Source organism: Lampris incognitus, chromosome 11 (assembly GCF_029633865.1).
Source record: "Lampris incognitus isolate fLamInc1 chromosome 11, fLamInc1.hap2, whole genome shotgun sequence".
NCBI classification, from domain to species: Eukaryota; Metazoa; Chordata; class Actinopteri; order Lampriformes; family Lampridae; genus Lampris; species Lampris incognitus.
This window is the reverse complement of record NC_079221.1, coordinates 4,351,174-4,367,590: the sequence shown is the minus strand read 5'-3', so window position 1 is coordinate 4,367,590 and position 16,417 is coordinate 4,351,174. Positions and strand designations below refer to the sequence as shown.

Sequence of the window (16,417 nt, the reverse complement as noted above, 5' to 3'; positions counted from 1 at the left end):
CTTCTTCTGGAAAAAAAAGTCTTTGTTGGACCTTCTTTGATGTGGAAAAAGTCTAACCTTAACCTCTTCTAACCATGTGCAAAACCGCTAAGTAGCACATCTCGACAGAACACCGCTTCGATTCCAGCCGGCAACCTTTGTAGCATGTCATGCACCTTTCTCTCTCCCTCATTTCCTGTCTGCTTCTCTACTGCCACTGTCTAATAAAAAGGTAAAAAATACTGGCAATTATTTCCCCCCCCCCCCCACTTCAAGCACAGTTTCCATGAAAAAGACCATGCCAGTGATGGATTGTGTTCACAGACATCTACTGAAAGAGGAATTATGGAGGCCCTGTAGAGTAAGCCATTTTCATTTCGGAATTATTACGCCTTTCGCCATCCAATTATCAATGTGGGAACTTCATTCTTCTGGACCACCGTTTCCTTAGGTGACTCATCATAAAGAGCAAAAGAAACCCAATAGGAGAGCTAAATAATTGCTGCCGAGATCACTTCTATACAAACCATGAAAAATACTGCATTAGCTGAGTCGTGGCAGTTTGCATTTTTCCTTAAATATCAATGGGGTACATATTCACCACAAATAATTATTGCTAAAGTTACAGTACATATGACATTTTTCAGAGTCCACTTCCTCAGAAAGTAGAATTCATTATGTGGATGGCGTTCCCTTGCCGATTAAACTTAATCGGTCAGGCCCAGGCTTATTTGCGGTCTTCATGGGTTTTTATTGAATAATTCAAACACCTCATGTCTGCCTCCTAAGAGGGCAAATAACATTTAATGAAATTCTTACCAGAAATGTACCAGAATACTTAACAAAAAAGCTTCATTGGAAATACAGCATCTAGCCATATCTTATGCACACATATAATACTGGTGTTGACATCTCATTTACAATTCATGAGTGGAGAATAGTTTGCCATTTTCCATCACAATGTGAGTCAAGTACACACATTACAAATTCATTTGTGAGTAAAAACAAATTCGGTCATAATTTTGGCATGTCTTTGGGGGTGAAGCATCAAAAGCAAATCCGGTTCTTCGGTATTTTGCCAGCGCTCAGTATTGTGATGTACCATATGATTATACAGTGGACAGAGTGAGCTGAAACACAGCTATATTGTTCAATCTTTAACACTGTCATGAAAGTAGGTATGACATCTGACCATAATCTGCGAACGTATCTAAAAAATAAATAATACAAAAAGATGCTAACTTAAGAAAGACACCCCCAGTATGCCAGACTACTGTATGTTTAAATAGCATGCTTACACCATAAAGTGGAATGTGTTCATTCACTGGCTGAACAGAGAATGGGTCGTACCGACAGGAGTGCTTTGATATTTCATTGACTGAAGTGTGATGCAAATAGATGAAGAGAATAAATTGCGAGAGAACATGAGCAAAGAATCGAACTGACAAACCTGCTTTCCCATAACTCCATCGAAAAACTTCCAGTACTGCACAGGTTTCCTGTTTCCGTCATACACGCAAATACACGCTCATTCTGAGTCATGGATGATGGCTGTAGCTTGGCTCCGGTATTGTCATATCTGATGGGGTTTAGTCAGTGTTCGTCTGGACACGGGGTTCCTGTCAGGTAGCCATTGGTCCCGTGACTTTTGTTGGTCCCATTAGTGGCATTGTTATGGTGCTTCTGATTGGGCGGGGGACTCTCATCCTCATCCGAGCTGGACTCGATGTCACTGCGATCGTCTTTAGACACCTGCAGGGACAGATGGATGGTCAGGGCTTGTTTTTCCAGCGTTGTCATCTGCAGATCTCATGCTCGAAGCTGTCTACCAGTGAATTGCAAGCAATAAGCTCTAACTACAATAAAAATTATTTTTGTAAACACCAGATGAATCGAATATATATAAATCAAAATTAAGTCATTTTACATAGACAGCAATGCCCTTTCAACATTCATCCGGATAGGATCTTGACAATTATCTCTATGTGCTCATCAAATTATGAATTTTAGCAAAGGAGAAGAACACGGTTTGAGGAGCTCTGTCTTTGCAAATTAACAAAATGAAAAAGGAGCAGAAAAAAAAGGACAATGAAATAATGGCAGCGGAAGAGCGTAATGGATTAATTTTGGGGTTGATTGACAGGAGTACTGACATATGCAGATGATTACATGAATGCCTGTGAGATGAAAATGAACTAAACGCTGATTCGACTGAGCCGTTCCTCCTACTTACATGTAAAGGATTCCACTTTCCCGCCTTGACGTTTAGCAGGTTAGCCCAGAGAACAGAAAGGGAAAGTCAAAGGTGGCTACTGACTCTATGGTAGTAGCACACATTACACAGCATTGGTCTTTGTGGTCGTGAAGTACACTAACTGTAGTTGAAAGTTATCTCAAGTGAGGTTTCTGTTACATTTACTGGAAGACATATTACAGCATCACAACAACAGAACTTCTAATGAGTGTTTGTTTTTGTTTTTTTCTCAGAGGGATGACTTAGGGGAAGGGTGCTGGATGTGCCTCACCTTTCCTTTGGAGATGGCTCGGCAGGCTGTCTTCACTATGAGGTAGGACCAGAAGGAGTGCAGGAGCTGCAGGAGAATCAGCAGCAGGTTGAACACCCACCAGGACGGGTAGGGCCCCACGATCTCCCAGCTCTCAAACAAGGTTGTGTTTAAAATCCTATCACAGCAACAGGGAAGGATGGCGGTGGTGAGGGTAGACAGTCGGTACGTTTACATGATGTTAGAAAAAGTCAATTTATTGTGTTAGTCTGACTAAAATTGGACTTTTACAGTGCATACAAACGTGTTAGTCCGACTGAAGACGTACTAAATCGAATTTCTCCAAGTCGGACTAACACACCTAGATGATGCGGTTGGGGATGGATTGACTCTGGCATGTATATGCTTCAATCGGCCCTGAACTGGCCTAGGCGTTCTGCGCATCAGCCATAGTTCCCACGACGGTCTTTTACCCGGAAGTCGAACAGCGTAGTATCAACAGTATCAACATGGCGAGTGCTTGAGCGAGAACCACACATTTCTGGACAGACAAGGAGACAAACTTTATGTTGTGTTAGCTGATGGAGCTGAATATCCATATGAAATGTGCAGCGCTGTAAAGTTGTCCATGTTTTCACCGCTCGACATGGAACCCGCTTGCCAACTAGTTTGGTATGTGATGCAATAGGTCAACTGGAAGAGGGTCCGATAGCAACCAGCTGAAAGGGGACATATCACTATGTACCATAACGGGGTCGGACATGCTTCCGTCAATAAATTGATTCTCTCCTGGTTCTTGTATACTGGGACGACAGCAGTCCAATTACACGGCCTAATGGAGCTGTAACCGTAGCTCGACTTAACTGTGCATGTAAACACACTGACTATTAATGAACTTGTTCCAGCGGTAAACAGAGTGCACCAAAGTGTTGGAAGACCCTGTTCTTGGTGCATCTTTATGTTGTGTGAGGAACAGGTGGGCAGAAGTGAAGCCAGTGAAAAGAAATGAGCAGGCTCCTCATCCTCTCTGTAACACGCTGCCTAACATCTTCGCACTGACCACTGCTTTAAATCTAAGGAGAAGAAGCAAAATCCCTCAGGGAGCAGAGATTTTTCGCTAACTTGGCAGCGCAGTCAGGTTGAAATGTCACTACGAGCTGTTCTACATCTACATCTTTGGCGGACAAAGTTAACGGGGCAGAATGGATTGCGAGATAAAAGATGTCTGTAAGGCTTCCTATGATGGACAATCACAATTTCAGTGTAGGTTAAATTTAGCCCTAGAAGTAGCGGCCTGTGAATCATCCTCTAGATACTGACACCATGGTAACAGACTTACAGTAATAACTTTCTTACTGGTGTGGTAAAGGCTGATTATGTATTGCAGTTTAAAAATAAAACGGTATGGGAAAAAAAAACGAATGCACATACTGTACACATTAAAATTTGAATTTCCGAGAAAGCCTACTCACTTCTGCAATGCCGCTGTAATGCTCTTTTCCTTGCTTATCGTATGTAGCACTGCTTATCAGTGACTGTTTTTGAATTGAATGTTATCTAAAGGAGCATTTCCTGGCTCATAAAGTCTGTATGGTACATCAAGCCAAGACAATAGACGTTAGCTTCATGAAAAACTGAATCACTTGTTAAGGACTGACAGTTTGACAGGGATGTTTAGTATACGTGATCAAGGATGTCTTCAGGGGTGATTTGGACTTACTCCACCACAGAGCTCATAAATTAGCGATTGGGAATTCACTATCTAATACTTTTTGAATTTCTTATAACTACAGCCATTCAAAGCAGTGGCGGCTGGTGCTAAAAACTTTTTTTGGGGGGGGGGGCGCAATGTACCTTGGCGCAGCACACCTGACAGCTGCTTTACTGTCCACACAGTCACAGAGCTATTAAGAAGGACAATGTAGCCTACAGATTTTATCAGGGTTGGTAGACAGTGGATGATTGACAGTTGAGATGAGGTGCGGTGGTGGGTGTGAACATGATTGACAGCCAGAAGAATTGTCCAATCACATTAGATCAAAACACATTAAAACAATACCAATTCACTGCCAATAAAAGTGGGAGTGTCTGGGGCGGCGCAGAACTGCGCTTCCTGGAAAATCTGAAGAAACCAATCAGACAGCAGCCTCAGGTCACCTGCTCGCCACAAGTTTGAGGGCTTACATAAAGTATGGTTTGGCCGGCGCCCCTCACCCAGGAAGTATATGTATTCAGACAGAAATCAACCAGATACCATTTGAACCAATATTTAATGGCTGCTGACAGGCGCTCACAGACTGAAAACACTTTTATTTCATCATTATTTGCATCATACAACTAAATTACACTACCGTTCAAAAGTTTGGGATCACCCAAACAATTTCGTGTTTTCCATGAAAAGTCACACTTATTCACCACCATATGTTGTGAAATGAATAGAAAATAGAGTCAAGACATTGACAAGGTTAGAAATAATGATTTGTATTTGAAATAAGATTTTTTTTACATCAAACTTTGCTTTCGTCAAAGAATCCTCCATTTGCAGCAATTACAGCATTGCAGACCTTTGGCATTCTAGCTGTTAATTTGTTGAGGTAATCTGGAGAAATTGCACCCCACGCTTCCAGAAGCAGCTCCCACAAGTTGGATTGGTTGGATGGGCACTTCTTTGAGCAGATTGAGTTTCTGGAGCATCACATTTGTGGGGTCAATTAAACGCTCAAAATGGCCAGAAAAAGAGAACTTTCATCTGAAACTCGACAGTCTATTCTTGTTCTTAGAAATGAAGGCTATTCCATGCGAGAAATTGCTAAGAAATTGAAGATTTCCTACACCGGTGTGTACTACTCCCTTCAGAGGACAGCACAAACAGGCTCTAACAGGTACTATTTAATGAAGATGCCAGTTGGGGACCTGTGAGGCGTCTGTTTCTCAAACTAGAGACTCTAATGTACTTATCTTCTTGCTCAGTTGTGCAACGCGGCCTCCCACTTCTTTTTCTACTCTGGTTAGAGCCTGTTTGTGCTGTCCTCTGAAGGGAGTAGTACACACCGGTGTAGGAAATCTTCAATTTCTTAGCAATTTCTCGCATGGAATAGCCTTCATTTCTAAGAACAAGAATAGACTGTCGAGTTTCAGATGAAAGTTCTCTTTTTCTGGCCATTTTGAGCGTTTAATTGACCCCACAAATGTGATGCTCCAGAAACTCAATCTGCTCAAAGAAGTGCCCATCCAACCAATCCAACTTGTGGGAGCTGCTTCTGGAAGCGTGGGGTGCAATTTCTCCAGATTACCTCAACAAATTAACAGCTAGAATGCCAAAGGTCTGCAATGCTGTAATTGCTGCAAATGGAGGATTCTTTGACGAAAGCAAAGTTTGATGTAAAAAAAATCTTATTTCAAATACAAATCATTATTTCTAACCTTGTCAATGTCTTGACTCTATTTTCTATTCATTTCACAACATATGGTGGTGAATAAGTGTGACTTTTCATGGAAAACACAAAATTGTTTGGGTGATCCCAAACTTTTGAACGGTAGTGTATATTTAACATGTTTAAGTAGATTTTCACCTCTTGATATTTGAAGGGGGTGGCGCCCCAGAGCCCTGTACTGGCCAGCCACCACTGATTCTAAGTGAACTAAAATGTTTGGAAGTTGGAAGAGGAAAATGCTTGTGAACTGCAGGTTTTAAAACCATAAAAGTAACAACAGCTAACGACACGACTCCAGTAATGAGTTCTGCTTTTCCTTTTAACAGTCAGGCTCAAGTCCACAGACTCACTGTCGAGGACCAGCTGATGATACTGCATAAGCAATGACTTGCTCCATTTGTTCTTGGCTTTATTGTGGAGGATAAAGTTGCTATATCCATAGTAACTATTACTTAGCAACAAACTTCACAGAGACGTGCCTGAAACACAAACGCTTATTGAAAACAAAAACAACTATTACTACAGCACTGAAATCTCGGCATGCATTTTCAGGGACAGATTGACAACATTTGCAAGGCAGTTCGGATGTGTACAGGTTACTGTAGTTCACAAACACCTCCCACTGACTGCATTTTCCCCTCATTTAGTGGACACTTTTCTCCAAAGTGACTTACAAGAAACACGGCCAATTATATTCCCCACAGTGCCCAGCCGAGCCTGAGGCAACACCGGGGTACTCGCCCTGCACCACAGCACAAGGAGACTAGCGTATTAGTCCACTGCGCCACTCGAATGCCTATTTAAACCACAGATACAAGCTACTACCAAGAGAATTCCACAGACCGGTTGTTACAATCAGATTGACGAACTGTGGTTCACATACAGATGATGAGACTTACCAGACAGGATAGACTCCCAGCCTGGAACTTATGAAGAGAATTGCAAACATGGCAAACAACAGATTGCAAAGTGCCTGGCACTTTGCATAATTGGCCATCTTAGCAGCCTGGAAAGAAAAGAAAATCACACATTAATTCAAATATGTAAACATCTGCTGATTATGTTTTGTGTTAATGCAAAACAATTGCTAGACAAATTTTGTATTCCAAATCCAAAGTTGGAAGTACAATCAAAAATATATCACATCCTGCGTAATGTACTCAAAATGTATTGTAGAGGTATCGCGACATCTTCGTGAAATGTTTGATGTGCTGGCATTCGGAGGTAGTGAGGTATGAAAACCCTTCTCAACATCCCATCCAGACACCCAAAGGATCTTTGTATTCATTCATCCATCCATCTGTGCATCCGTCCTTCAGTTCATTCATTCCTGCCTGTCCGTCCTCACCTCCATCAGCACGTCGGCCGCATCGTGTAGACACATGACCAGTGTTCCCACTCGTGCCATGTTGTTCACATAGGAAAAGGTGATGAGGGAGATTGTTGCCAGGTGGTGCAGGAACATGATCAGAAAATCCTGGGGACACAGTCGCCAAGGTGATATAACAGCTGCAGAGAACTGCGGTCAAAACTGCCTCGCTTTGTTACCCGACAGCGCAGTGCATGTCTGCAGAAGATTAAGCATGGCAACATGTGACAAAGTGAGATGCAGAAGACGTGACCGCTACCTGCTCACGCATAGCGATGCATGTAGCTTCTGTGTATCTGCAGCAATGCACACCAGCTAGTTTCAGTTTTACAGTGCAATGAACAACAATATATCAAGACTCCACCTAACACTGCCATAGCGACTGAATACACTGAACTAGTACACTCATTGCGTTGTTATCATATACTGTGAATTTTGAGTACAACCTCCTCATCTGACACTGTCATGGTGTCATTGCATTATAGCAATATTCAAACTCTGGAGGTGAGCAAAATGTTCACACCTCCACTGGTCAAGAAAAAAAAGTCACTGTAATCAATGCATAATCAATGTGGTTAAATACAGATGAAAACTAACAGGGCTTTAGCTAAATGACATGTATCAAAATCTCGTCTAATCTTGGTGTGAAAAGCCAAGGACCAGTCTGGACGAAGGCTCCAGGTGAATGAGATGGTGGATGAATGGTATGGGGGGGAAAGCCGTCTTCCAGCCTCTTTTAGCTGTTGAAAGATGTCATCAGGACAGCGGCTACAATCAGCCCGCTGTCCCAAGTACAGCGGGAGGAGGAGAAGGAAGAGCAATGCTGCAAGATACAGAATGAAGGCAAGGCAACAGTGTGCAGGGGAGAACATACTGGAATTTGCAGGGGATGCAGAGGGCCTCTTCAGTGTGGTGGTGTGCATGAAAAAACTGAAAGGAGAAACAAAAACAGACAGCATGCCTACAGTCAACAAAGAGATGATAGGGTGAAGACAATTCAACAGCACGGCATCATAGGGTTTGCTGTGAGTGCAAGTGAGTGACGTGCGCTGTGGACACGACAGAGTTGGCGATGGGAAGAGGGGGAAGACGACAGTGGGTGGGAGGCATGCAAATTGATATGGAGTGAACCAAAACCAGAGTGTAGCCATTGTCAAAAGAAAGAGAGAAGAATATTCAGGTTGTTGCCCAATGACAGTTTGTATGAACTTAAACAAAATCTTGGACATGGTTCTTACAAGCACTGGTCAGGCTTGAGCTTCATGCGATCTTTCAAACCCTTTCGACAGTGTGCCCCATTACGAGACGGTCCTCCACCAAAAAACGACCCCATATGCCATTTGTACAAGCAGCTTATTACGGCCTATAGTTACGTTTTAAGCTGCTTCCTCGCCGTCCTCCGTAATTATAATATGTTACTTCCCCTGTAACAATAAGCTTCTCCTTCCATAAGCTCTCGAGAAGAAATATAAATAAAAGCAAAGTTTAATGTCACAAAGCGGTTATAATGTGCATGCTAGCTGACTTTCTAACTGTTGGCTAACGTTAAGTTAGCTCTAATAACTGTTGGCTAACGTTAAGTTAGCTCTTATAACGTCCTTCATAGGTAAACGCACTGCCAATAGCAATCTTAGTTACTATACTAGACGGCAAAACAACACAAAAATGCACTGACTACATATTCTGTTGTTCTCACGTTGTTTTAAAAAACTACACTACACAGGGGCGAAAAGTATCTGTGGCATATCTCCTGCCGCCAGTAGGGGCGCTAATTTAGGAAACGTTCCTGTGGGTCGTATTAGAGGACAAACCACCTATGTGGTCGTATGGGCAGGACGACTTGTTGCTCATTACACACGTTCCCTATTTTCGTAATGTTCAGACCACGGGTCCTGAGTGTCCCGGTGTAACGACATCGCTTGGATAAAAAGTGGATGACCCGACATCAGCTCTGAGTGGTCAGTAGAACTGCGAGGTCATATGTGACTGCTTACTATGTGCATAAAAAGGACAACGCTGACATGTGGCATACCTCATGCATGTGTGTGTGTGTGTGGCAGGCGATGTGCACTTGGAATAATCTTTCACTATCTTTACGGTGGGGGATGCACATGCACAGGACAAGGATTATTTCTTTCAACACAGAGGATTAAAACCAGGCTTCATCTGGGCACAGCTGTCTGCCTGACCCTCAATTAGTATGTTTTCTCATAACGCTGCATGAGAGAGGGACGGCAGACTAGGGAGGTTGTGAACCCTGCAGAAGCCCTCAGAGTATAATCACGGTTTGTACTGTAAGAGATGTGGATATTGGACAACTGGCGCTCCAAGGCCTAACCTGTACTATATTTAATGACTTGTATTATAGTCTCATCACATGTGTACATATCATGTTCAGTATTTCACACAGGACAAGTTTGGGCAGGGTTTTAGGAAGTCTGCAACTCGATTCTGCCCCCCCCCCCTTTATCTCCCCAACTTGTACCTCACCAATCACCCCGCTCTCTGAGCCGTCCCGGTCGCTGCTCCACCCCCTCTGCCGATCTGGGTAGGGCTGCAGACTACCACATGCCTCCTCCCATACATGTGGAGTCACCAGCCGCTTCTTTTCACCTGACAGTGAGGAGTTTCACCGGGGGGACGTAGCGCGTGGGAGGATCACGCTATTCCCCCCAGTTCCCCCTCCCCCCCGAACAGGCGCCCCGACCGACCAGAGGAGGCGCTAGTGCAGCGACCAGGACACACACCCACATCCGGCTTCCTGCCCGCAGACACGGCTAAGTGTGTCTGTAGGGACGCACAACCAAGCCGAAGGCAACACGGGGATTCAAACCGGCGATCCCCGTGTTGGTAGGCAACGGAATAGACCGCTACGCCACCCGGACGCCCTCGATTCCATTTCTAAGTATTGGCTGCAAATACTAACCCTTTTTCCTCTTCAAAGTGTTTTGCAATTTCATTTTCAGGCGAAGGAGGCGCACACAAGAAACGGGAATGGAGACAGTAAAAGGACGGATGAACTCAGTCAAACAAAGATCAGGATTTCTTCCCAGTGAGAGCAGCACAAACGGAACCAAATTTTCTAAAGTTTCCAGTCCATAGTGGGAAGCGTCACCCTCTGTTTCTGCTACATGCCTTTTAACTTCTACAGAAAACAGGAAGAGCTGTGCTGGTTTGGCTCGTCGTGACTCTTACCTTCCTCCTGATGTCTGTGAATTGGGAGAAGAGGAGGGACAGGTAGAAGGACAGCTCCAGAATGTAATAATAGTGGATGTCCACAGTCAGTGGCTGTAAGAACACACAAAATGAAAAGAAATCAAAATAAATACATGTTTAAGCAACCTCGGTTATTTTAGCAAAACCAGAAAATTTGCCTTAGTTATACTGTTATGGCCTGGCGGCCTGTCCAGGGTGTCTCCCCGCCTGCCACCCAGTGACTGCTGGGATAGGCTCCAGCATCCCCGCCACCCTGAGAGCAGGATAAGCGGTTGGATGGATGGACAACTGACGTTATTTTTTTGATTTTGAGATACTTTATTGATCCCGTGGGGAAATGACACTCTGCATGTAACCCATCCTAGCCGTGTAGCTAGAACCAGTGGGCCGCCGCCGTGCAGCGCCCGGGGACCAACTCTAGTTGGTCTTGCCATGCCTCGGTCAGGGGCACAGACAGGCGTATTAACCATAACATGCATATCTTTCTGATGGTGGGGGGAAACCGGAGCACCCGGAGAAAACCCACCGCAGACACGGGGAGAACATGCAAACTCCACACAGAGGACGACCTGGGATGACCCCCAAGGTTGGACAACCCCCCCGGGGTTCGAACCAGGACCTTCTTGCTGTGAGGCGATAGCGCTAACCACTGCACCACCGTGCCGCCCAATTATGCTGATTTTAGATGACAATGAACACCAAACCACTGGTTATTCATTCTCTTATCCAAACCAGCTCATGAGCGGTCAGGGTACAGGCCTGTCCCAGCAGTTATTGGGCAGAAGGCATTGAGACACACCGGACAAGAAACCAGTCCATCAAAGAGCCCGCACATACAATCACTTATGCAACATCCATGCAGTACCGATGGGTAACTTATGGCCCTTAAGGGCTGTGTGATTTTAGCAGTCCTGTAAGTTTACTACAGGCCACGCTGTGTGATATGGACCTAATAAACTTGGGTACGACAACAAGTGTGATGTGTGTAGACGTGTGAGTAATCAACCTACGCCGCTGGTACAGCAACATGACACCAAGCAGGAATCCAGTCCTTTCAATAGTCGCCGCAGCTCGTTTTGTTGCTCGTTTTGTTGAATCCATGGCATTTGGGTCACACACGCTAATAGCGTGTTTGTTTGTGTTTAGCACCAGCAAAGACTGTGGCGGCGTCATTTCGTGCTGCATCTCTATTGGTTGGTTAGTAGCCGCAGGTCGTAGCAGCAGTCACGTTGTGAGATGGTCGTCCTACATTTCTGACACTGTCAGACTTTCGTCCCTTGTTATCTTTGGTCGCAAGACCGTAATATCGGCCGTCTTTGAACCTGTCTCACAGTGCGACGTAGGACCACCGTTTTGGAGCCACGACCAAAGATATTGCCACGTTTAGTCACCTTTCATCTGAGACGGCCCACATCACACAGCCTGTAGGAGGCTTTTGAGTCTAGTATGTATGTCATCAGACTGTGGCGGGAAACTGACGGAAGCATGAGGAGAAAACTGCACCCTGCACATACAAGGCCCAGAATCAAACCCATGACCCGCTAGTGACCATGCTAACCACCGCTGCTAGAGGGTCGGGGGTTTGCTCCCCGATTTAAATGTTAACGTCAGCTCTTACCTGGTAAGGGTAGTTGTACCAGCACTCTTTAGTGTTCCATAGCCACGGAGTCTGTGGAGAAAACCAAGAGTGTTTAAGAATCAGTTCTTCTAATCAAATGTAATAATATATATCATACTCATAATAAAACAGGCTAATATAAAAATGGCTATAAAATATGTGTAATTGTGCCTGGTGCAGTGCTTAAAGCTTGGATAGGTTCACACTGAGTGGACTTAATTCATTTGCTCAGTAAAACTGAAAAAGGTAGTTGTCAGTGAGTGCAATATCGGTGCGGTGTTACGCGATCCCCAAAAGCCCAATTTAGATTCTTGTAGCGATATCGATCCCCAAGGTAGAATACTGCCAATTGCCTGTGATTCAATATTTCAAACTTATTTCAGATCCATCACATGGATATCAGTGTGACCGTGCAAAAAGTTTAATGTTTCCCCCAACGGACGCTTGATGAAAAGAAGCGGTTGTTGTTGGATAAATTGAGGATGTGTCACATCGGAAGAAGATTTGTGGAAAGTGGGCGAGCACTGCAAATTTACAAGATCTTATTTTTCAGATCACGCTCTGAGTCACTGATGAGAAAAATTGGTAAAGGGACTTGAGGAAGGACTGCGACTTAGGGAAGTCAACTGGGTTTGCCTCTCCTGCACTATTCTTCAGACCTGCTGCTATTAATAACACCCCGGGAGACTCGGGCCTGCGGCAGGGATTGCCAGGGAGTGAACTCATTTCACAAAGTGCTTTGTCATGCAACTTGTTTTGCGGAGAAATTTTCCCCCACCACCCTATCTCACTTATTGCTCCCTTGATCGTGATTAGGTTAAACAATCCCCCGCCAAAACGGTTTCACTGTCCACTCACTTGAGACGCTGCAGGGCAATAGCCACAGCGCATTACACGTTGTCAGTGTGGGGAGGCATGGAAAGATAAAACGGGTCCAGTACCAGGCAATAACAATTGAATTTTTGGCTCCTTCCCCCTCATGATCAACTGGGGTAACACTGATTAAGTGGCAGCCAATTGCGAGCTTCAGACGTCTCAATGATGATGAATTTCCTCGGACAGTAAAATTAGATAAAATATGATGCTAAGAATGGATCCATTATAGAGGATGGCTCATTGATTGGCGTGTCAGAGACAGACGGTTGATTAGTCAGCTAATTCTTCCTCTGTGCGGCCCATTATGAGACAGAGAAATTTTACGACACAATTTCATTGCAAACTCCCATTGTCTCGAGTTTGTTGAAAAACCCATAAAACGCCTATTTTCCACCAGCGGCTACATGATTTAAGACAGTTTGGGATCTTTAAAAGCTTTTCCTGGGGGGTAAGCTAATCAGCCCTCCCTCCAACTTTCAATAAAGGCCACGATATAACTGTGGTCCCGGAAAGAGCATCAGCCTACTCGTGAACCATTGCCTTCAAACCTGCACGCAAAGCCGTTCCATTTACTTGTATTTGATCAAAGTTGCAGAACTGCTTGGAAGGTTTTGTAGCATGTGATGTAGGAAAATGGTCCCACATCCCACTAGCTTCCATGCAGGATGCTAAACAACAGAGGGAAGATTACAATTCTCCTTCATGCAAAACTCACCTTTTTAAGGAAACGCACACCGTAGGTGAATATATAAAGGTAGAATGTAAACCTCCACCTGTAAGAGTAAAATAGCACATTCAGCACAATGGTTAAATCAGGTTGTGATCCCCCCCCCCTTCTCCCCAATTGTACTTTGCCAAATACCCCACTCTTCCGAGCTGTCCCGGTCGCTGCTCCACCCCCTCTGCCCATCCAGGGAGGCTGCAGACTACCACATGCCTCCTCCTCTGATACATGCGGAGTCACCAGCTGCTTCTTTTCACCTGACAGTGAGGAGTTTCACCAGGGGACGTAGTGCATAGGAGGATCACGCTGTTCCCCCCAGTTCCCCCCCCCCCGAACAGGCACCCCGACTGACCAGAGGAGGCGTTAGTGCAGTGACCAGGACACATACCCACGTCCGGCTTCCCACCCGCAGACACGGCCAATTGTGTCTGTGGGGACGCCCGACCAAGCCGGAGGTAACACAGGGACTCGAACCAGCGATCCCCGTGTTGGTATGCAACGGAATAGACCGCTACACTACCTGGACGCCCAGGTTGTGATTTTCTCTGGTTACTTTCTGTGTGTGTGTGTGTGGGGGGGGGGGTTCTTATTTGCCAGAATCCAGCCAAAGTTCTGTAAACAACTTTTGAATTCCAAAGGGGTTTGAGGGAAAGAATCTAATTCTTTAATCACTTAAGACGGCCAATTAGTGGCTGACAAACCATATCGTAAACAAAGTTACACAATTTAGATTAGATATATGGAGAGATCAACTCATGGCCTACGTGGAATACTAAAGTTATTTTCCAACACGGCGTAGATACTTAACGTGCAACTCATAACCCCAAGAATAATCCAGACGCAGAGCACAAAAAGTACACCGCACGTCATCGGGCCCGCAGTCAGAGACATGCCACGCCACAAACAGCCTCTGAGATCCCTATGTAAGCATTCCACAGCGAGCCACTCGGCGACGGGGCACCACCGAGTCCACAATGGCGTGGCGCAGAGTGAAAGACGAGACACTCCCTCCCTCTTGTCCGGGTCCTTGCTACGTAACCCTGTGACCACAGCTGCACGGTGACTGGTGGGGGGAAGGTTCTCCTGTGATCATGGAGCCGGGACACTTGAGAGACCAAAGCCTTGCTGAGCAGGGAGCTGCGTGTGTAGTCAGCCCAAAATAAGAGGCGACTGGGCCGGGGGGGGGGGGGGGGGGGGCTGGCAAACTATCATGCCACCTTGTTAGAAAACTCTGGATGCTTTGGATTAAACGGTTTTTTCTTGTCGTGTTGAAAACAACAGAACTTAGCTGCAGTGTTCCAGTGACGTATTTCTTTTCTTTCTTTTTTTACTCCCCAATTGTACTCGGCCAATTACCCTATTTTCCAAGCTGTCCCAGTTGCTGCTCCACCCCCTTAGCCAGTCCGAGGAGGGCTGCAGACTACCACATGCCTCCTCCCATACATGCAGTCACCAGCCACTTCCTTTCACCTGACAGTGAGGAGTTTCACCAGGAGGACGTAGCACATGGGAGGATCACGCTACTCCCCCCAGTTCCCCCTCCCCCGCGAACAGGCGCCCCGACCGACCAGACGAGGCGCTAGTGCAGTGACCAGGACACATACCCACATCCAGCTTCCCACCCACAGACAGGGCCAATTGTGTCTGTTGGGACGCCCGACGAAGCCGGAGGTAACATGGGGATTTGAACCAATGAGCCCCGTGTTGGTAGGCAACGGAATAGACCCCAATGACGTATTTCTTCTGTACTGTTTTTTTTTTTGTTTTTTTTTAATTTGATACAGCAAAATCCAGTTTATTTTTGACTAGACCGGACCAGCAGGCCACTATGGCAAGCCATTTTAACATTTCTTCCTCAAGACTTACTCGTAACTATTCTAAAGTTACTAGTGCTTATTCTTTGGCTACTAGTCACTAAACTAACCGTGACTAGTATTATTTCAATTTTACTAGTAACTATTTATTAGATACTAGTACTCATTCTTTAGTTCAAATCAAAATCAAATCAATTTTATTTGTATAGCCCAATATCACAAATTTGCCTCAGTGGGCTAACTAGTAACTATTCCAATAGTTACTAGTAACTATTTCAGTTTTACTAATGACTGTTAATTAGACACTAGTACCTATTTATTAGTTATTAGTAACTATTATAATTGTTACTAGTGCATTTTTCTTGCTACAAGTAAGAATGTTGAACTATCAATTAGTCATTTTAACTAGTCATTACCAATGACGAGTACAACAGAAATAGTTACTAGTAAGATTAAAAATATTACTAGCAACAATTGGAATAGTTACTAGTAACTAATAATGAGGTACTGGTAAATAGGTGCTGGGATTTAATGAATAGTGGCTAGTAAAACTGAAATAGTTACTATTGGAATAGTTACTAGTAACTAAAGAATAAGCTCTAGTCCTAACTAGTATCTAATGAATAGTTACTAGTAAAACTGAAATAGATACTAGTCACAATTGGAATGGTTATTAGAACCGCAGAGCCTCAATTCAATTGCAAAAAATTGCAATCTCTTACTAGCAAAAACACGATTGGTCTGCAGAGTGCTAAGAGGCATGAGTTAAAGCACCCCAAATAACAGTCACTCTGACAAAACAGTCACTGGTGAATTCACAAAAGGCTTGCTTTTGCGGCCGCGAAACCTGCACAAATAAGACAAAAAGACACCGCAGGGTTGT

The 16,417-nt window shown here is 44.6% G+C and overlaps 1 protein-coding gene across 2 annotated transcripts in view; it reads right to left on the bottom strand.

The window, feature by feature from the left end:
• Positions 1-732: 732 nt before the first annotated feature.
• Positions 733-16,417, bottom strand: part of cers6 (ceramide synthase 6) — a 32,506-nt gene continuing 16,821 nt past the window's right edge. Inside the window, exons 4-11 of one of the 2 annotated variants that reach the window (XM_056289498.1) lie at positions 13,712-13,769; positions 12,121-12,171; positions 10,482-10,574; positions 7,266-7,394; positions 6,817-6,923; positions 2,505-2,661; positions 2,213-2,236; positions 733-1,731 (exon numbers count right to left, since the gene is read on the bottom strand). In XM_056289498.1, coding sequence (XP_056145473.1) covers positions 1,573-1,731; positions 2,213-2,236; positions 2,505-2,661; positions 6,817-6,923; positions 7,266-7,394; positions 10,482-10,574; positions 12,121-12,171; positions 13,712-13,769 — 778 coding nt within the window. In that variant the 3' untranslated portion in view covers positions 733-1,572. The remainder of the gene's footprint in view (positions 1,732-2,212; positions 2,237-2,504; positions 2,662-6,816; positions 6,924-7,265; positions 7,395-10,481; positions 10,575-12,120; positions 12,172-13,711; positions 13,770-16,417) is intronic. The other variant, XM_056289499.1, reaches the window with a different exon arrangement.